The sequence below is a fragment of the Ambystoma mexicanum genome, chromosome 4q (assembly GCF_040938575.1).
Source record: "Ambystoma mexicanum isolate Mex_15411 chromosome 4q, UKY_AmexF1_1, whole genome shotgun sequence".
In the NCBI taxonomy this organism is placed as follows: domain Eukaryota; kingdom Metazoa; phylum Chordata; class Amphibia; order Caudata; family Ambystomatidae; genus Ambystoma; species Ambystoma mexicanum.
The window spans coordinates 1,252,435,156-1,252,457,680 of NC_090928.1; the positions used below are offsets into that span (position 1 = coordinate 1,252,435,156).

Consider the following 22,525-nt stretch of genomic DNA (forward strand, 5'->3'; position numbering starts at 1 on the left):
GTTACTGGGTGCCGGTGACAAACTCAAACCTGTCATGTCCACCTCTGTGATTGGCCAAGCAGGTGGCACTGGATCTGTCACATCGTTTAATGTCCCAGGAGAGGGGCAAGTAACCATGGGCTGATCTCTGCACCCGAGCAAATGATGTCACCAAGTAGGCGTCACTTAGGATCTACTTCTCCGGGAATGTCTTGTAAATGTTCTCCGCTTGTTCTCTCTAACTCATGGAAAGCGCTGTGTGTGTTCACACTTTATAAAATACAAATAAAATCGAAAATGGTCTTTTAGCTCCACTATCGGGCAGCTACGGGGAATCAATTCTTTCGAGTCACCCCGAATGCCGCTGCCCTGCCCAAATTTCTACTAATATTAGGACCCTCACAATTCCACTAAAATGTAACTTTGGGCAAAATGTGTGTGTGTGTGTCCCATAAAATTGACAATTCAATTCATTATAAATAGGGTTTCTGGTTTTAGCATTATATCTATCTAGCCGCCTTGGCAAGCTGCACGCTGGTCACGTCCGTCCTCATTCCTGACTAGGCTATCCACCCTGCCTCGTCCTGCTGCCCTCGCCCCACTGCTCCCTCCATCCTGACAACACCCTGGCCCGACTTACCTCTCCCTTTCCCCGACCACGGCCGACAGAACCTGGCATGGAAAGGGAGTTAGGGGCTCACCATGACCGCTGCCTTCCATTTTATGGTGGCCATCTTAGAGGACCCTTTTTCTCACAACATTTTACCATAATTGGTTTACATTTTCATTGTTAATAGCACACATCTACCTTGAGAGCAGCAGAGAACTTCACAACAGGGAGGGGAGGGGGGCATAGTTTCCCAGGGCAGCCCTAGAAACAGGTGATTATAACTTCTACTGTTAAGGAAACACTGAATTGGGATGTTTTATTTTTGGTGTACACTGACAGGCTCTTAAAGAACCGGGCCTAGGATATTGTGTTGCACTTAATCGATTTGAGAAAGTGCACAGATAATGGGATGCTATTTTATAACAACAGTCTGGCACGGAGGCAGCAATGGAAAGCTCTGCCAAGTCCTCCAAAACGAGAAGAATGTTACTTAAGAACTGTTTTATGCAGAGTAATTAGGAGAAGGCAGTGGCATTAGATGGCCATTTCATGGGTTCCCTCTCCTGGTCCCTATCCCCATTCCCAACTCTATTCATCCACCCTGGTCCCTTCTGACTTTACAAGGTGCATGTGGGAAGGTGCGTCTGGGGGTTGAGAGGAGGGTATCGCATACAATCAAACATGATTCTTTTTGGTCCTCAATCTGATAAATCAAGCTTCTTTCCAGACATGGCTTTTCTTTTAGCAGAAAGTGCATGCAAGCGGCGATCTTCTTGGGTCAGTTGAATTGCCGAAATGGGACTCAATCCCTTGATAGCAGTGACTTGACTAGAATCTGGTCTCTCTGTTCTACTGAGCAATCTGGGGACCCTGTCCTTGAAACACCTACCCTCTATCTCTCTTGTCTATCTTCATTCACCATCTCGCTCTCCCTGCCTCCTCTCCACTGCATTGCATGTGTGTGTGTGTGTGTGTGTATACACACTATCTTTCTGGCCTGATGGTGGGAGGAGGAAGCGGAGGGTGGGTAGCAGCTCAATTCAGGCAGTGAGGCATAATTCTGTTATCCTTGGTTAGCCCTATTGCCAATCCATCGCAATTCTTTATCTTTTAAAATTCACAATTTTCTGTGTTTTTCAGTTTCCATTGAGAATTCCATTAACCTGATTGGTCAATCTGCAGGCTATATGAACTGGTATAGCATGCAGATTGAATATAGCCGGAAATTAATTGAGCATGCTTACCTTCGCTGCCACCGCCGCCCATAAAAAACACTCCCTGCATTAACTGCAACTGAACAGGGCACATGGAACTGAAACAGTTAAAGTAAAGTTCCGTGTTGCAGTCAAAGCGTGTCTGGCCTGGCCCCGCCCCCTCAAGGAAGTAAACTTCCTATGTACTTTCATTTTCACTCATACCAATGTCCGTCCCCACATAACGTGTGCCCACTGGCACAAGTTTATACTGCAGAAATGCCACTTGGCACAGATCGAATGCCTCATAAATCATGCTCTACCTGCTCTGAAACCAGCATAATGTGGCCCCTCCCCCTTCAGAGAAAGAAAAGAAACACTTTCTGCTTCACCACAACGCTGCAAACACATCAAAAAGTAAGTGGAAGACAGCTGTTAAGAAAAGCAATGCGCACACGCTAAATCTTGTTAAAAAGCAGCATTGATCATTTGTTTTTAACTAATTTGTGACTTCTTGTGCCCTGCATTTGCATATTTTAAAAAAAAAGCCTAGAGGAAAAAAAAACTCACACCTGCATTTACCCCAATTAAAAACACCCACTACTAATTACCTACCACAACCACATAAAAAAGAGCCACAACCAGGAAAACACCAGTAGGGAAGTACCTTGTACTTTCTACTTCAATCTCTAACCCTTTTCCCAATAAATATTTAATTTCTGCAGCATTTAGGTGTCATTTGTCCTTTTTTCTAATTTAATTAAATACGAAGGATGTTCTAATAGCTTTGTAGACACACAGGCTGGGCCGTACCGGGCGTTATGGTCCCTCATACCTCATTTAACTTAGCCTTCAGGGCCCATAACGCCCGGTACGGCCCGGGCTGCAGGTCTATAAAGCTATATTGTCATCTTTAGGTTTTGCAAGCTATGCCCAGAACTCGCCAAATCATGGTGTGTCTGCTTCCTACAGTATTGGGGCCTGGGGCCTCAATACCTTCAACTCTCTCGTCCCAAATATCTTCCTTCTCGAGCTCTTTGCTCATCCGCCTCCAACTCCCTCAGGGTCAGTCGCTTCACCAAGCCACGAGTTGGTGGTCGAGCTCTCTCTTCAGCAGGGGCCTCCCTCTGGAACAGCCTCCCTGCCTCTCTGAAACATGAGGAGAACCACCTCCGGTTCGGAAGTACCTCAAAACCTTCCTCTTTGCTTCTGCTTTCTCTCGTCCTCTCCCCTGCTGAACTCCTGGCTGAAACTGCACTGATTACCTGGCCCAGGTCACCTCCCTCGACAGTTGCACACCTGCACTGCCTCCCTGGCAACCCCCGCACTTGGGGACTGTTTTCGGTATCCGTACAGTCCTCTACCAGCACTTGACACCTGCTGCCTGCTCTTACCCTTGCACTTGCCACCTGCTGTCTGCACTTACCCTTGCACTTGACACCTGCTGTCTGCTCTTACCCTTGCACTTGACACCTGCTGTCTGCTCTTACCCTTGCACTTGACACCTGCTGTCTGCTCTTACCCTTGCACTTGACACCTGCTGTCTGCTCTTACCCTTGCACTTGACACCTGCTGTCTGCTCTTACCCTTGCACTTGACACCTGCTGTCTGCACTTACCCTTGCACTTGCCACCAGCTGTCTGCTCTTACCCTTGCACTTGACACCTGCTGTCTGCTCTTACCCTTGCACTTGACACCTGCTGTCTGCTCTTACCCTTGCACTTGACACCTGCTGTCTGCACTTACCCTTGCACTTGCCACCAGCTGGCTGCATTTTTTACTTATTGCTTTTATTTATTTATAGCATTTATTTTTTCCTACTGTCGATCCCATGTACTGCACTGTCTCCCCCCGCACTTTCCCCCTTTCCCTTCCCTTGCACTAGCGCGATCTCAATGACACCTGGCCTAGTAGGATCGTTTTCTCTGTCTTCCCTCTGTTCTCCCTCCCTTGCCTCGTCGCGCCTTGAAACACTTGTGTATAGGCGCGTTATATATGCCATATCATATCAAAAAAGTCTGCATTGTTACATCTCCAGTCGCTTGCTTCATATAAAGTTTTGTTAGTGTTATTGATGTGGAACTCGTGCACGTGCATTAGCATCCTGGGCCGAAAGTTCTGTGCCGCCCAGCCAATCAAGACAGAGGATTGCGAGCAGCTTCAGGGCGCTATCCTTATTACTACTCAACCGCTCGCTCAATATCAGGGACAGGGCGCACAATGTCCACTCGCCACTAGCCATTGGCTTGTGATATTTGACTCTTTGCAAGTAAGAAATGGTAGGTAACAGAAGGGACTGCTCAGGAGAAGTGGTAGGACTTTAGAGCTACAAACCTTTGAAACAAAATGGTGGCGTCCCGCCACATATATTTACTTCAATTTGCATTTTACCTCGGCTAATCATGAGTATACACTGTTTTTGATATTCAGCATGTCGAATGAGATAATCTTTGCAGAAAATTAAAATGCAAATTGAAGTAAATATATGTGGCGGAACGTTACCATTTTGTTTCAAAAGTAAGAAATGGTGCCCTGAGTGTATAAATAAAATTGAGGTGGCGAGGGACTTTTTTATGGCTGGCTAGTAGCTTGCAACTTGACTTTTTTCACCCTGTTAAAGATATCATGTGATAAGATTCTTCCTGTTTGAAAATGCAAATTCTGAACTAAAATGCTAGCCACACTTCTTCAGGAGAGACCCCAGTCTGCACAATGTATTCTGACCAAATAATCCGTTTATACCTGGATCATGTAGGGGTGAACCTGTACAGACAGGGCTTGTGGCAGAATGTGGTCTCTTTTTCAAAGGCAGGTGTGGAACCCTTGGGCCATATCACTGCTCCGCCTGTAACCAGTGTTGGTTGTTTTTCAGGGATCGACGTGCATTTCATCCACGTGAAGCCCACCCATCTCCGCTCGGGCCAGGAAGCCAAGCCCCTCATGATGATCCATGGCTGGCCGGGATCCTTCTACGAGTTCTACAAGATCCTGCCGCTGCTGACGGACCCGGCCGCTCATGGCTTGAGTGACGACATTGTGTTCGAGGTCATCTGCCCATCGATTCCAGGATATGGGTACTCCGAGGCACCTCACAAGCAGGGTGAGCGCTAGAATGGTCGCCCGCTGTGTGGTGGCGAAGGACACTGAGCAGGAAAACCTTTTCTGTTTTTTTTATTTAGTGCTTCATGCTGGATTCATCCCACTTCTAAGTGCTTTAATAACAGGTGTTATTACTCCCTATTTTTAATGGTATTTTATACTTGCGGTCTCACACAGAAAGGATATGACCTAGCAGTTGGGGATGGACGGCCCCTTTTGGGGGTGGGACCAAGCCTCATTTGCATATGGTCTTTCCCCTTCTCTAATGGCTTGGTAGGCTATAAATGATGGTCTGGGGGTTTGCCCCGAGCGATACCAGAAATTCTGATTTATTCAAAACACTCCATCCATCACTCTTCTGTTTTGCTAAAGTCACCCAGAGAGGGACGGGTATGCCCAGACGTGGATCCCGAGCTTTCCATCGCCAGAGACCCAAACTGCACCTCACTGACAATACCCATTTGCGGCTGACACATGTTTGAGGTTCCTTGGGGACGGGTGCAGATGGGATGTGACCTTGCAGTCCGCTCATTCTAGACCTTCCAGCCATCACTCTTCTGTTTTGTGAGGCAAAGTGCACCATTCTACCACAATTAGGGGAGTAGGTTTGGGGGTAGGGGGGTGGGACGCTCAGAAGATGAACCCAGGAAAGTTTTCCCAACCATACCTTTCTAGGCTGGAAGTCAACAACTTGCTTCAGGCTCAATCCGTGAGTCTGTTCGAGTGGGTTTTCTCATCAAGCACACGTTGAGTGCAGAAGTCCCAGAGTGGATTGCGGATCGAAGCCTGAAACACAGCAAATGCCTGTGAGTAAAGCTACACAAAGAGGACACAAGTGCACTGCGCAAATTCGATATTAAGAAACCAGTGCAAATCGTGAAGGTAATGGCAGCCGAAATGCAGGACCTTGTGGTGGCCATAATGCCTGACTCCAAAATGGCGGACATCCTATTTGAGTTCTTGAGCAGGTGTCTGATACAAAGTGATTTATCAGAAGAGACCCATTATAGGTGGGAGAAGTGGACACGTTGGGAGGAGGTGGAAACATTTTCCTGGACTGATGGGGAAACAGAGCCACCAATCAGAGCTCTTAATAGAACAATTGGTGCAAATGCATCGACACAACTAAAGGTCAGAGCTGCTCGGCTGTGGCCGAGTCAGGAAGTCCTCCCAGAGAGTAGGTGTTGTAGCAGTGAGAGGACTAGAGAAGCAGAGGGAAAGGGCATGAGGGGGACACGTTGTGAGAGAGTTGAGACTTGCAGGAGAGAAGAAGGGCTTGCTGGCGGCTCTTTCCCAACAGCTGGCAAGAGCCAAGAAATACTGAAGAGGCGAAGCAAGAAAGTAGCCTGATGGGCCCTTATACACATCCTGTTGGTTGATATGAAACCACCAGAGCTGGGAGGTTATAATTAGTGAAGCCTGTAAAGACTTAGATGTAGGGGAGGGGAATGCCCTACTCAAGAAAACCCCTAGAGCACGAGGGGAAAACTGCAAGGTCTTGCACTGGTAAAAGCACAGAGACCCCTAGGGCATGAGGGGAAAACAGCAAGGTCTTGCCCTGGTAAAACCCCAGAGACCCCTAGGGCATGAGGGGAAAACTGCATGGTCTTGCGCTGCTAAAAGCTCAGAAACCCCTAGGGCACGAGGGGAAAACTGCAAGGTCTTGCCCTGGGAAAAGCTCAGAGACCCCTAGGGCACGTGGGGAAAACTGCAAGGTCTTGCCCTGATAAAGGCTCAGCGACCCCTAGGGCATGAGGGGAAAACTGCAAGGTCTTGCCCTGATAAAAGCTCAGAGACCTCTAGGGCATGAGTGGAAAACTGCAAGGTCTTGCGCTGGTAAAGGCTCAGCGACCCCTAGGACACGAAGGGAAAACTGCAAGGTCTTGCCCTGATAAAAGCTCAGAGACCTCTAGGGCATGAGTGGAAAACTGCAAGGTCTTGCGCTGGTAAAGGCTCAGCGACCCCTAGGACACGAAGGGAAAACTGCAAGGTCTTGCGCTAGTAAAAGCTCAGAGACCCCTAGGGCATGAGGGGAAAACTGCAAGGTCTTGCTCTGGTAAAAGCTCAGAGACCCCTAGTGCATAAGGGGAAAACTGCAAGGTCTTGCACTGGTAAAGGCTCAGCGACCCCTAGGGCAGGAGGGGAAAATGATAAGGTCTTGCGCTTTTAAAGGCTCAGCGACCCCTAGGGCACGAGAGGAAAACAACAAGGTCTTGCGCTGGTAAAAGCTCAGCGACCCCTAGGGCACAAGGGGAAAGGACAAGGTCTTGTCCTGATAAAGGCTCAACGACCCCTAGGGCATGAAGGGAAAACTGCATGGTCTTGCGCTGGTAAAAGCGCAGAGACCCCTAGGGCACGAGGGGAAAACTGCATGGTCTTGCCCTGGTAAAAGCTCAGAGACCCCTAGGACACGAGGGGAAAACGATAAGGTCTTGCGCTGGTAAAAGCTCAGAGACCCCTAGGGCATGAAGGGAAAACTGCATGGTCTTGCCCTGGTAAACGCGCAGAGACCCCTAGGGCACGAGGGGAAAACTGCAAGGTCTTACGCTGGTAAAAGCTCAGAGACCCCTAGGGCACGTGGGGAAAACTGCAAGGTCTTGCGCTGGTAATAGCTCAGAGACCTCTAGGGCATGAGGGGAAAACTGCAAGGTCTTGCCCTGATAAAAGTGCAGAGACCCCTAGGGCACGTGGGGAAAACTGCAAGGTCTTGCCCTGATAAAAGATCAGAGACCCCTAGGGCATGAGGGGAAAACTGCAAGGTCTTGCGCTGGTAAAGGCTCAGCGACCCCTAGGGCAGGAGGGGAAAACTGCAAGGTCTTGCTCTGGTAAAAGCTCAGAAACCCCTAGGGCATGAGGGGAAAACTGCAAGGTCTTGCTCTGGTAAAAGCTCAGAGACCCCTAGGGCACGAGAGGAAAATGACTAGGTCTTGCACTGGTAAAAGCTCAGCGACCCCTAGGGCACAAGGGGAAAGGATAAGGTCTTGTCCTGGTAAAGGCTGGAAGGTCTTGCGCTGGTAAAAGCGCAGAGACCCCTAGGGCACGAGGGGAAAACTGAAAGGTCTTGCGCTGGTAAAAGCGCAGAGACCCCTAGGGCACGAGGGGAAAACGATAAGGTCTTGCGCTAGTAAAAGCTCAGAGACCCCTAGGGCACGAGGGGAAAACGATAAGGTCTTGAGCTAGTAAAAGCTCAGAGACCCCTAGGGCACGAGGGGAAAACTGCAAGGTCTTGCGCTGGTAAAAGCTCAGAGACCCCTAGGGCACGAGGGGAAAACTGCAAGGTCGTGCACTGGTAAAAGCTCAGAGACCCCTAGGGCACGAGGGGAAAACTGCATGGTCTTGCCCTGGTAAAAGCGCAGAGACCCCTAGGGCACGAGGGGAAAACTGCAAGGTCTTGCCCTGGTAAAAGCCCAGAGGCCCCTCAGGCACGAGGGGAAAACGATAAGGTCTTGCGCTGGTAAAGGCTCAGAGACCCCTAGGGCACGAGGGGAAAACTGCATGGTCTTGCCCTGGTAAAAGCTGAGACCACTAGGGCATGAGTGAAAAACTGCATGTACCGGCAAGTCAGATCACACAGTAAAAGCATAGCTCAGATCATGGCAGAGGGCCAGGCATCAGTGCTGGGAGAAACTGGAAGAGAGTAAGTGCTCAGCATTGCTCTGCCATGGTGGATATGGGTGAGCCTTACAGAAGTGGGTCATCCAGCGTATCGGATGCAGACTCCGCAACCTAGCCCGAAGCGCTACAGTCAGGTTTGCCTGAGCCCCAGGGGGGAGACATCTGCTCCTCTACACAGAAATAGCAGGTAAAGGGAAACCTTGTACTCAGCTGGGGTGCAGGTTGAGGTGACTGTGGTGGCCATACACAGACCAGCATCTGTCCCCACTCCTGCATTATGTATGCACAACCTCCTGTTAGACCACATAAAGACGCCCTCACAGGATTCCACTAAGATGCCTGCAGCCACAGAGAAGTCTGATAACAGAGAAGCAAGCCAACACAGTGTACCATCCAGGCCGATGTTTTATCCACTTTTCCCAGCTTTGTCCCTCTGTAAAGGTGGGTGGAGACACTATAGCACACTGCTGTACTCTCCCAGTTCCCAGTACACCAGGTGATATGAAGCAACCTGCGATGGCCATCCAAAGTGTCGCAACAGGTCCCTGTCTCATATCCCCGGGGTAGTGTATAAAAAGAGGTTGCCAATAACCTCTGAACGGTCTTCTAGTCCGCTCCTTCTCCTAACTCGAACTCTCTCCCTCTGCTTCCCTACTCCTGCCTAGCGCCTTGAAGGAGCCGTAATGGCATGAGATCTTTAAAACAGAGAATCATAAACTCTAGATATAAATAACTTTGTGGATCAACACTTGTTATGTTATGAAAATGTATAAAGCGCCCCAACACCCGAAGGCAACTTGCCGCTGATCAAGAGAAGCAGCAGCCGGGGGGAGGGGGGGGAGACTCGGACCAGGTGGGTTTTGAGTGCGGGTGGGTTTTGAGTGCGTGCCTAAAATTGAGATAGTTATCCATGGCATGAAGAGTGAAAGGCAGGGAGGAGTTGGCTTGCCACCACGGAGAAGATGGTCACGCCTCTACGCGTATATCTAAAACGTGGTACAAACACAAGCCTGGCTTCAGCCGAACAAAGGGGCCGAGAGGGAATATACCAGCAGAATTTCTTCCGCAGGTATTCGGCACCTGCACAGAGTAGAACACAGGGACTTACAGTGTGTACGTTTAGCAATGGGAAGCCAATGCAAGTGCCACAGAACCGGAGAGATATGCACCATTCTAGGAGAAGCAGTTGCCAGTCTTGATGCCGCATTCTGGAGAACCTGGAGTCAGTTAACATGGTACAGAGGTTGGCCAAGGTGAAGGGAATTGCAGTAATCAAGGGAAGAAAGAGCGTGGGAGGCGACCACAGGGGCGTGGAATTGAGAAGGCACGAAGGGTAGGACTTTGCGTAGGATTTTCAACTGAAGATGACCCTTCTGACAGACAGCCTTGATTTGGGGTTCCATCAAGAGAGAAGATGAGATCTTAACTTACAGATCCCTTACCACTCGGCGCACAGAGGGAAAAGGGCCAAGGGAAGGGGGCCAGGATATGGGAGTGTAAAGCAAAGTCTCCTCAGAGGAGCCCGTGACGAGAACCTCTGTTTTGTCTCTGTTGAGTTTCAACTAGTTCAGGCTCATCCCTCCCCCAACAGACTGAAGACAAGATCTGAGCCTAGGTGCAGTTTCGGAGGAGGAAAGATCAAGGCAAAGGAGAATGTGAATATCGAAAAGGATTTAGAGAAAGAGTCTGAGGACGGTCTTAAAGGAAAGACCGAAACCAAGAGAGAACGACTCCTGATGCACCAGCCCCGGCAAGGCGGTCAAGAAGAATCATGTGGCCCACCATGGCAGAGAGGTCCAGCAAGATGAGAGCTCCCACACCGTCCCGACATAAGGTCATCCAACATGGAGACAAACACGCTCTCAGAACCCGCCCAAGGCAGAAGCCAAACTGTGAGGAGTCGAAAAGTCAAAAAAAGAAGATTGTTCAAGGAAAGAGATAGGAAGGGGGCCCCCCAGAGATTCTAAGAGTTTTATCAGGAAAGGGAGAAGGGAACTAGGCTACAAGTTAGCAGGGATAGGGGGGGGCAAGGAAGGCTTTTTCAAAAGGGGCACCACAAGTGCATGTTTCAGAGAAGATGGGATAGACCCAGCAGTGAGAGAGACATTAACCACATGAGTGAGCGCAGGCAAAATGGAAGGGGACATTTCTTTGATCAGAGTCAACGGAAGTGGATCAGAAGGAGAAGCTGATTTAAGTCTGGAAATTGCTGAGGCAACGTCATCCTGTGAAACTAGGGGGAAGGATGACCACTGGTGAGAGGAACAGAGAGTAGAGAATGAAGGAATCAAAGGTCTGGGCTCCTCTCTGGCTGTAGCAATGTGGTCACAAATCCTATTGATTTTCTCAATGAAGAATGTAGCAAGAGAGTCACATAAGGACTGAGAAGGGATGACAGATTTGGTGGAGCTAGAGGACAAAGGGCTGCATTATGAGTTTGGTTGTATCTGGGCGGTAATTCCACCCAACTACCACCAAACTGAATTAGTGTTAACCGCCACTTGGTCCAGCGGTAACTCAAGTGGCGGAGTAAATTCCCATTTATTTTTGTCCACAGATTTTGCCGATTTTTTTCGGCTGAGAGTTGGAGGATTTACCGCCAGTATCGTGCTGGAGGCCCATATCTGTAATATGGCGGAGTGGGAAAAGTGGCAGTAATTCCCTTACCACCAATTCTTTCCCGCTCTGCCATACTTCTAATGAGGCTCAAAGAGTGAATGACTCTAAAGAGTTCCCTGGGTTTAGTCAATGATGCCTCCACCAAATTAGAGAAGTAGGCACATTTGGCGTGCGTCAATGCCGAATGATAGGCAAGGGACGAATGCTGCAAAATGATTTTAGTCTCAGGGCAGTAGCACATGTGTAATTTGCGCTCTGCTTGTCTGCACACTAGCCGAAGTGACCGCAGGGAGTCATTGAATCAGGGTTCCGAAGTACAGGCCCTGGGAGTACGAAGTTTAAGAGGTGCAGCTGATCAGCCAGCGTAACAAAGACTGAAGAAACAGTCTCAAGATCCGGTGAGGCGGCATTGGCCCAGAGATTGAGAAACTGAGAGGAGAGTTCAGTATGAGGGAAGACCGCCAGTTCCTACTGCAGAACGGGAGAGGGCTATCCCTCCTGGAAGAGGCTGCATGCTCTCATGTGAAGGGAACCAAGGCAGGCATGTGGGCCTGTTGGTCCTGTTGTCCTGTTGGTCCTGTTGTCCTGTTGGTCCTGTTGGTCCCGCTGTCCTTTGGTCCTGCTGTCATGTTGTCCTGTTGGTCCTGTTGTCCTGTTGGTCCCGCTGTTCTGTTGGCCCTGCTGTCCTTTGGTCCTGCTGTCATGTTGTCCTGTTGGTCCTGTTGTCCCTGTTGGTCCAGTTGGTCCTGTAGGTCTTGTGGTCCTGTTGTCCCTGTTGGTCTTGTTGGTCCTGTTGTCCTGTTGGTCCTGTTGGCCCTGCTGTCCTTTGGTCCTGCTGTCATGTTGTCCTGTTGGTCCTGTTGGTCCTGTTGTCCTGTTGGTCCTGCTGTCCTGTTGGTCCTGCTGTCCTGTTGGCCCTGCTGTCCTTTGGTCCTGCTGTCCTGTTGGTCCGGTTGGTCTTGTTGGTCCTGTTGTGCTATTGGTCCTGTTGTCCTGTTGTCCTGTTGGTCCTGTTGGTCCTGTTGTCCCTGTTGGTCTTGTGGTCCTGTTGTCCCTGTTGGTCCGGTTGGTCTTGTTGGTCCTGCTGTCCTTTGGTCCTGCTGTCATGTTGTCCTGTTGGTCCTGTTGTGCTGTTGGTCCTGTTGTCCTGTTGGTCCCACTGTCCTTTGGTCCTGATGTCATGTTGTCCTGTTGGTCCTGTTGGTCCCGCTGTCCTTTGATCCTGCTGTCATGTTGTCATGTTGTCCTGTTGGTCCTGTTGGTCCTGTTGGTCCTGTTGTCCCTGTTGGTCCTGTTGTCCCTGTTGTCCCTGTTGTCCCTGTTGGTCCGGTTGGTCTTGTTGGTCCTGTTGTGCTGTTGGTCCTGTTGTCCTGTTGGTCCCGCTGTCCTTTGGTCCTGATGTCATGTTGGTCCTGTTGGTCCAGTTGTCCTGTTGGTCCCGCTGTCCTTTGATTCTGCTGTCATGTTGTCATGTTGTCCTGTTGGTCCTGTTGGTCCTGTTGGTCCTGTTGTTCCTATTGGTCCGGTTGGTCTTGTTGGTCCTGTTGTGCTGTTGGTCCTGTTGGCCCTGCTGTCCTTTGGTCCTGCTGTCATGTTGTCCTGTTGGTCCTGTTGTCCTGTTGGTCTTGTGGTCCTGTTGTCCCTGTTGGTCCGGTTGGTCTTGTTGGTCCTGTTGGCCCTGCTGTCCTTTGGTCCTGCTGTCATGTTGTCCTGTTGGTCCTGTTGTGCTGTTGGTCCCGTTGTCCTGTTGGTCCCGCTGTCCTGTTGGTCCTGTTGGTCCTGTTGGTCCTGTTGTCCTATTGGTCCCGCTGTCCTTTGGTCCTGCTCTCATGTTGGTCATGTTGGTCCTGTAGTCCCTGTAGTCCCTGTAGTCCCTGTAGTCCCTGTAGTCCCTCTAGTCCCTGTTGGTCCGGTTGGTCCGGTTGGTCTTGTTGGTGCTGTTGTCCTGTTGGTCCTGTTGGTCCTGTTGGTCCAGTTGGTCCGGTTGGTCTTGTTGGTCCTGTTGTGCTGTTGGTCCTGTTGTGCTGTTGGTCCTGCTGTCCTTTGGTCCTGCTGTCCTGTTGGTCCTGTTGGTCCTGTTGGTCCTGTTGGTCCCGCTGTCCTGTGGGTCCTGTTCTATTGCCAGAGAGTTTTCCTTGGGAGTTGGAGGCTCCATGGAGTCAGCATTGCATTGGATAACAGTGTCAGATATTAATCAATGCACTCTGGTTCCATGTCCCCCCCTACCTTATGATGGTTTCAGCAAACAACACACATGGATGTGATGGGGATGGCCCTCCTGTGGGAAGAAGATAAGTTAATGTTGGACATGCAACAGTTCACGGAGCCCTTCACAGCCACATCCCACTCACTACCACCTGTGAGGCGGATCAACGCAGAGATGAATATCAGGAAGCAATGAACTGATTAAGTTGCCCAAGAGAGGGGTTCCCGAGACCCCACATCTCAATCAGCCTGAGCTGTTGACACCATGTACTGGAAATGTAGGTAGGGCGTTGGGACCTGGTGTGCATCCACCATGGAAAGGAGTGATCGCGGGACAGGGTGGGTAACCACACTCCTGCTTTGGTGAGGGCCATTTTGGAAGGTGTGCCAGACACATGAACACCTGACCATCTTTCTTTGCACATTACATATCTCCAGAGTTGTACCGCTGCAGAAGTCCTTACTGTGCGACAGAGAGGTCAATCAATTCTCCCTTCACACCCCGCAGGATTCAACACTCTGGCAGCGGCCAGGATATGCTACAAGCTCATGCAGAGGTTGGGCTTTCAGGAATTCTACCTACAAGGAGGAGACTGGGGCCACCGGATCAGCACTCTCATCTCCCAGATGAAGCCTGAGTGAGTGGGGGGCTGAGGGAAGGGGCCCACACTATGGAATACTTGCATCCTCTTCTGCTTCCTTCCCCTCAGCACTTGCCATAGACCCTTCCCTCACATCACATGTCAGGCGATCCTCCTCCCACTAGAGGACTCATTCCCCTTCTATCCCATTCTGCCCTCCTCTGTCACCCTCTACCCTTCTCTTCCATTCTGCCCTCCTACGTCACCATCTACCCATCTCTCCCATTCTGCCCTCCTGTTACCCTCTACCCATCTCTCCCATTCTGCCCTCCTCCGTCACCCTCTACCCATCTCTCCCATTCTGCCCTCCTCTGTCACCCTCTACCCATCTCTGCCATTCTGCCCTCCTCTGTCACCCTCTACGCATATCTCCCATTCTGCCCTCCTCCGTCACCCTCTACCCATCTCTGCCATTCTGCCCTCCTCTGTCACCCTCTACCCATCTCTCCCATTCTGCCCTCCTCCGTCACCCTCTACCCATCTCTGCCATTCTGCCCTCCTCCGTCACCCTCTACCCATCTCTCCCATTCTGTCCTCCTCCGTCACCCTCTACCCATCTCTGCCATTTTGCCCTCCTCGTCACCCTCTACCTATCTCTCCCATTCTGTCCTCCTCCGTCACCCTCTACCCATCTCTCCCATTCTGCCCTCCTGTTACCCTCTACCCATCTCTCCCATTCTGCCCTCCTCTGCCACCCTCTACCCATATCTGCCATTCTGCCCTCCTCCGTCACCCTCTACCCATCTCTCCCATTCTGCCCTCCTCCGTCACCCTCTACCCATCTCTGCCATTCTGCCCTCCTGTTACCTTCTACCCATCTCTCCCATTCTGCCCTCCTCCATCACCTTCTACCCATCTCTCCCAATCTGCCCTCCTCCATCACCCTCTACCCATCTCTCCCATTCTGCCCTCCTCCGTCACCCTCTACCCATCTCTGCCATTCTGCCCTCCTCCATCACACTCTACCCATCTCTCCCATTCTGCCCTCCTCTGTCACACTCTACCATCTCTGCCATTCTGCCCTCCTCCGTCACCCTCTACCCATCTCTCCCATTTTGCCCTCCTGTTACCCTCTACCCATCTCTCCCATTCTGTCCACCTCTGTCACCCTCTACCCATTTCTGCCATTCTGCCCTCCTCCGTCACCCTCTACCCATATCTGCCATTCTGCCCTCCTCCGTCACCCTCTACCCATCTCTCCCATTCTGTCCTCCTCTGTCACCCTCTACCCATCTCTGCCATTCTGCCCTCCTCCGTCACCCTCTACCCATCTCTCCCATGCTGTCCTCCTCTGTCACCCTCTACCCATCTCTGCCATTCTGCCCTCCTCCGTCACCCTCTACCCATCTCTGCCATTCTGCCCTCCTCCGTCACCCTCTACCCATCTCTCCCATTCTGCCCTGTTGTTATCTCTTTTGGTCTCATTTCATCCTTGGCCAGCCCTTTTCTGTTCATCTTCAGGTTGTCTCACCCTTGGCCTTTCCTCTTTTTGCTTCCGTTTGTCTCGCCCTTTGACATGTTCCTCTGTTTTCTCATGTTACATCTGTTTGTCTCCCCCTTTGGTCTATTCCTCTCTTTTCTTATTTTGCTTCTGTTTGTATCACCTGTTGGTCCTTTCCTCTCTTTCCTCCTTTTGCTTCTGTTTGTCTCACTTGTTGGTGTTTTCTGGTCATCTTCTAGTTGTCTCACCATTGATCTTTTCCTCTCTTTTCCCATTTCGATTCTCTTTGTCTCGCCCTTTGGTCTTTTCCTCTCTTTTCTAATTTTGCTTCTGTTTGTCTCACTCATTGGTGTTTTCTGGTCATCTTCAGGTTGTCTCACTCTTGGTCTTTTCCACTCTTTTCCCATTTCGATTCTCTTTGTCCCGCCATTTGGTCTTTTCCTCTCTTTTCTCATTTTGCTTCTGTTTGGCTTGCCCTTTGGTCTTGTCCTCTCTTTTCTAATTTTGCTTCTGTTTGTCTCGCTTTTTGGTCCTTTCCTCTCTTTCCTCATTGTGCTTCTGTTTGCCTCACCCTTGGTCTTTTCCTTTCTTTTCTCATGTTGCTTCTTTTTTTCTCACCCTCTGGTCCTTTCCTCTCATCTTCAGGTTGTTCTTTCCTCGCTTTTCTCTTCTTGCGTTGATTTCCTGAATCCATTTTTTCATTCCTTTCCACTCTTGCATTTATTTGTCTCTTCATTGCCTCCTTACCTTATTCCGCGGCTCTTTATTCACTCTGATCTCCATGTGCCTCTCAGATTGGCCCTTTCATGGGTGCAGGTGACCTGAATCTGTACATTTCTATGTCTTCTTCTTGTCTGGTTCCTTCCCTCCCTGTCACTTCATTTTGATTGTTCAGATTCTGTGCATCTGCCTTCACTTCTTAAATTAGAACTCTCCATCCCTTCTCCCTTTCAGAACAACTTTATTTACCGCCACATCTTCTGCGTGTGATCTGTTTCATATTTTCTGGGTCTCTCCTCATCTCTTTTTCCAGAAACCCTATCATTGTTGGGATCATTTGCATGTCTCTGCCATGACTCTCCTGGTGTCTTGCCCTTAGTGCTTCCCTCCCTTTGCATTCTAGATCTCTTAAACTGCCCTACTCTCAGGTCTCCTGAATTCTTGTGTTCTCGTAAGCTTTTTCCATGGCATCTTATCTTATTCGCTGTCATGGAGTGCCTCTTCTTTTTTCCCCACTCGTTCCTCCTCCCCTCTGCACTTTCAACTCTTAATGCTTTGTGCATGAGGACTTTGTCTCCTGCTGTCACCTTCCTACATGTCTGCGCTGCTTTGCTCTGTAGTCCAGTGGCCTTGAATGAGAACATGATGTTTTCCTCCTTGTTTGTAGGTCTGTGAGGGGACTGCACTTGAATTTCTTCCCACCTGCCAAAGGTGGCCTGCGAGTTCTACTCTCTTTGCTCCTGGGAGCCTACGTCCCATGGCTTGTAGGTCTTACCAGAGAAGACGCGCGACGCGTCTTTCCATACTTTGAGAAGAACGTATACAGCATCCTGCGAGAAACTGGATATTTACACATCCAGGCCACCAAGCCTGACACTGCAGGTGAGTCCATTGCTTGAAGGCTATTCTCGATACATCCAGACGGGCGTGTGATGCTCCGCCAAGCCTGACACTGCAGGTGAGTCCATTGCTTGAAGGCTATTCTCGATACATCCAGACCGGCGTGTGATGCTCCGCCAAGCCTGACACTGCAGGTGAGTCCATTGCTTGAAGGCTATTCTCGATACATCCAGACCGGCGTGTGATGCTCCGCCAAGCCTGACACTGCAGGTGAGTCCATTGCTTGAAGGCAATTCTCGATACCTCCAGACCGGATTGTGATGCTCCGCCAAGCCTGACATTACAGGTGAGCCCATTGCTTGAAAGCATTTCTCCATACCTTCACACCGGCGTGTGATGCTCCGCCAAGCCTGACACTGCAGGTGAGCCCATTGCTTGAAGGCATTTTTCCATACCTTCACACCAGCGTGTGATGCTCCGCCAAGCCTGACACTGCAGGTGAGCCCATTGCTTGAATGCTATTCTTGATACATCCAGACCGGCGTGTGATGCTCCGCCAAGCCTGACACTGCAGGTGAGCCCATTGCTTGAAGGCATTTTTCCGTACCTTCACACCAGCGTGTGATGCTCCGCCAAGCCTGACACTGCAGGTGAGCCCATTGCTTGATTGCATTTTTCCATACCTTCACACCAGCGTGTGATGCTCCACCAAGCCTGACACTTCAGGTGTGTCCATTGCTTGAAGGCAATTCTCGATACCTCCAGACCAGTGTGTGATGCTCCGCCAAGCCTTACACTGCAGGTGAGTCCATTAGTTGAAGGCAACTCTCAATACCTCCAGACAGGAGTGCGATGCTCTGTCAAGCCTGACACTGCAGGTGAGTCCATTACTTGAAGGCAATTCTTGATACCTCCAGACCGGTGTGAGATGCTCTGCTAAGCCTGATACTGCAGGTGAGTCCATTGCTTGAAGGCAATTCTCAATACCTCCAGACCAGAGTGCAATGCTCCATCAAGCCTGACACTGCAGGTAAATCCATTGCTTGAAATAAATTCTCCATACTTCCAGACTGGTATGTGATGCTCCGCCAAGCCTGACACTGCAGGTGAGTCCATTTCTTGAAGGAAATTCTCAATACCTCCAGACCGGTGTGTGATGCTCCACCAAGCCTGACACTGCAGGTGAGTCCATTTCTTGAAGGAAATTCTCCCTACCTCCAGACCGGTGTGTGATGCTCCACCAAGCCTGACACTGCAGGTGAGTCCATTTCTTGAAGGAAATTCTCCCTACCTCCAGACTGGTGTGTGATGCTCCACCAAGCCTGACACTGCAGGTGAGTCCATTGCTTGAAGGCTATTCTCGATACATCCAGACCGGTGTGTGATGCTCCGCCAAGCCTGACACTGCAGGTGAGTCCATTGCTTGAAGGCAATTCTCGATACCTCCAGACCGGATTGTGATGCTCCGCCAAGCCTGACATTACAGGTGAGCCCATTGCTTGAAAGAATTTCTCCATACCTTCACACCGGTGTGTGATGCTCCGCCAAGCCTTACACTGCAGGTGAGTCCATTAGTTGAAGGCAACTCTCAATACCTCCAGACCGGTGTGTGATGCTCCACCAAGCCTGACACTGCAGGTGAGTCCATTGCTTGAAGGAAACAGTTTATCAACTGCCCCTCCTCAGGTACATTAGTGATCAAAGACCTTCTATAACACCATGCCTATGCTCATGATGTATGCACCACCAACAGTGAACAATACGACCACCAATCGCTGCTCTGGGAGGTCAGGAGCTTGCACAAACTCAAAGCATCTAAAACAGCCAGTCCACCACCGTCATTCAACCTCCGGGCCTAGGACAGTCCACCACCATCATTCAACCTCCGAGCCTAGGACAGTCCACCACCATCATTCAACCTCCGAGCCTAGGACAGTCCACCACCATCATTCAACCTCCGAGCCTAGGAAAGTCCACCACCATCATTCAACCTTCGAGCATAGAACAGTCCACCACCATCATTCAACCTCCGAGCCTAGGACAGTCCACCACCATCATTCAACCTCCGAGCCTAGGACAGTCCACCACCATCATTCAACCTCCGAGCCTAGGACAGTCCACCACCATCATTCAAACTCCGAGCCTAGGACAGTCCACCACCATCATTCAACCTTCGAGCATAGAACAGTCCACCACCATCATTCAACCTCCGAGCCTAGGACAGTCCACCACCATCATTCAACCTCCGACCCTAGGACAGTCCACCACCATCATTCAACCTTCGAGCATAGAACAGTCCACCACCATCATTCAACCTTCGAGCATAGAACAGTCCACCACCATCATTCAACCTCCGAGCCTAGGACAGTCCACCACCATCATTCAACCTTCGAGCCTAGGACAGTCCACCACCATCATTCAACCTCCGAACCTAGGACATTCCACCACCATCATTCAACCTTCGAGCATAGAACAGTCCACCACCATCATTCAACCTCTGAGCCTAGGACAGTCGACCACCATCATTCAACCTCCGAGCCTAGGACAGTCCACCACCATCATTCAACCTCCGAGCCTAGGACAGTCCACCACCATCATTCAACCTCCGAGCCTAGGAAAGTCTACCATGCTCATTCAATCCCCCTTCCCAGGACAGCCCACCTCCCTCATTCAGTCCCATCCTATGATGGTCCACCACCCATATCCAACCAGCCATGCATCCCAGGACAGTCCAACACCCTCATTAAAACTCCAAGCCTAGAACAGCCCACCACCATCATTCAACACTCCTATTCCAGGACAGTCCACCATGCTCATTCAACCGCAAAGCCTAGGACAGTCCACCACCCTCATTCAACCTCCAAGCCTAGGACAGTCCACCACCCTCATTTAACCTCAGAGCCTAGGACAATCCACCACCCTCATTCAACCTCTGAATATAGATCAGTCCACCACCATCATTCAACACTCCCATCCCAGGACAGTCCACCATGCTCATTCAACCACAGAGCTTAGGACAGTCCACCACCCCCATTTAACCTCCAAGCCTAGGACAGTCCACCACCCTCATTTAACCACCGAGCCTAGGACAGTCCACCACCGTCATTCAACCTCTGAGCATAGAACAGTCCACCACCATCATTCAACACTCCCACCCTAGGACAGTCCATCATGCTCATTCAATCCCCCTTCCTAGGACAGCCCACCAACCTCATTCAATCCCATCCTAGGATGGTCCACCACCCATATTTAACCAACCATGGACAGTCCAACACCCTCATTCAACCTCCAAGCCTAGAACAGTCCACCACCATCATTCAACACTCTTATCCTAGGACAGTCCACCACCTTTATTCAATCCCATCATAGGATGGTCCACCACCCATATTCAACCAGCTGTGCATCCTAGGAAGGCCCAGCTCCCTCATTCAACATCCAAGCCTAGGACAGTCCACCACCCTCATTCAACCTCTGAGCCAAGGACATTCCACCACCCTCATACAACACTCTCATCCTAGGACAGACCACCATGCTTATCTCCCCCAATTCTAGGACAGTCCACCACCTTAATTCAATCCCATCCTAAAACATCATAGGACAGCCCACCATGCTCATTCAATCCCCCATCCTGGGCAGTTCTCCACCTTCATTCAATGCCATCCTAGGATAGTCCACCACCCATATCCAACCAGGCGTGCATCCTAGGACAGCCCACCACCGTCATTCAACCTCACATCCTAGACCAGTCCACCATCCTCATTCAACATACCATCATGGGACATTTCACGTCCCTCATGCAACTGCCCATCCTAGACCAGTCCACCACCCTCATTCAACCTCCCATCCTAGGACAGTCCACCACCCTCATTCAACATCCCATCATAGGACATTTCACCACCCTCATACAACCTCCCATCCTAGGACAGTCCACCACCCTCATTCAACATCCCATCATAGGACATTTCACCACCCTCATACAACCTCCCATCCTAGGACAGTCCACCACCCTCATTCAACATCCCATCATAGGACATTTCACCACCCTCATACAACCTCCCATCCTAGGACAGTCCACCACCCTCATTCAACATCCCATCATAGGACATTTCACCACCCTCATACAAACTCCCATCCTAGGACAGTCCACCACCCTCATTCAACATCCCATCATAGGACATTTCGCCACCCTCATACAACCTCCCATCATAGGACATCCCACTATGGCCGTTCAACTCCAGTCCTAGGACATTCCACCATCTAAACATCCTAGAACAGTCCATCCATGCTCATTAAACCACGCATTCGAGGACGGTCCATCCCTGCTCATTAAACCACGCATCCGAGGACGGTCCATCCCTGCTCATTAAACCACGCTCCCGAGGACGGTCCATCCCTGCTCATTAAACCCCCCCATCCGAGGACGGTCCATCCCTGCTCATTAAACTACGCTCCCGAGGACGGTCCATCCCTGCTCATTAAACCCCCCATCCGAGGAAGGTCCATCCCCGCTCATTAAACCACGCTCCCGAGGACGGTCCATCCCTGCTCATTAAACCACCCATCCGAGGACGGTCCATCCCCGCTCATTGAACTACGCTCCCGAGAACGGTCCATCCCTGCTCATTAAACCCCCCATCCGAGGACGGTCCATCCCCGCTCATTGAACTACGCTCCCGAGGACGGTCCATCCCTGCTCATTAAACCACCCATCCGAGGACGGTCCATCCCTGCTCATTAAACCACGCTCCCGAGGACGGTCCATCCCTGCTCATTAAACCCCCCATCCGAGGACGGTCCATCCCTGCTCATTAAACCCCCCATCCGAGGACGGTCCATCCCTGCTCATTAAACCCCCCATCCGAGGACGGTCCATCCTTGCTCATTAAACCACCCATCCGAGGACGGTCCATCCCCGCTCATTGAACTACGCTCCCGAGGACGGTCCATCCCCGCTCATTGAACTACGCTCCCGAGGACGGTCCATCCCTACTCATTAAACCACCCATCCGAGGACGGTCCATCCCTACTCATTAAACCACCCATCCGAGGACGGTCCATCCCTGCTCATTAAACCACGCTCCCGAGGACGGTCCATCCCTGCTCATTAAACCATGCTCCCGAGGACGGTCCATCCCTGCTCATTAAACCACGCTCCCAAGGACGGTCCATCCCTGCTCATTAAACCCCCCATCCGAGGACGGTCCATCCCTGCTCATTAAACTACGCTCCCGAGGACGGTCCATCCCTGCTCATTAAACCACGCTCCCGAGGACGGTCCATCCCTGCTCATTAAACTACGCTCCCGAGGACGGTCCATCTCTGCTCATTAAACCACGCTCCCGAGGACAGTCCATCCCTGCTCATTAAACCACGCTCCCGAGGACAGTCCATCCCTGCTCATTAAACCACGCTCCCGAGGACAGTCCATCCCTGCTCATTAAACCACGCTCCCGAGGACGGTCCATCCCTGCAGACGCGGAATCCTAAGGATCGCTCTTGGCCCAGCTATGGTCCTATGGACAGCCCTGCTCACTCCTTCTGCCATCTCTCCTGACGCTGGGTC

At 50.8% G+C, this 22,525-nt stretch overlaps 1 protein-coding gene across 1 annotated transcript in view; it reads left to right on the top strand.

Annotated features, from left to right (window-relative positions):
- LOC138468326 (epoxide hydrolase 1-like) overlaps nucleotides 1-22,525 on the top strand; it is a 174,735-nt gene that overhangs the window by 115,942 nt on the left and 36,268 nt on the right. The window contains exons 4-6 of the mRNA XM_069608835.1: nucleotides 4,655-4,882; nucleotides 13,829-13,958; nucleotides 16,790-17,004. Coding sequence (XP_069464936.1) covers nucleotides 4,655-4,882; nucleotides 13,829-13,958; nucleotides 16,790-17,004 — 573 coding nt within the window. The remainder of the gene's footprint in view (nucleotides 1-4,654; nucleotides 4,883-13,828; nucleotides 13,959-16,789; nucleotides 17,005-22,525) is intronic.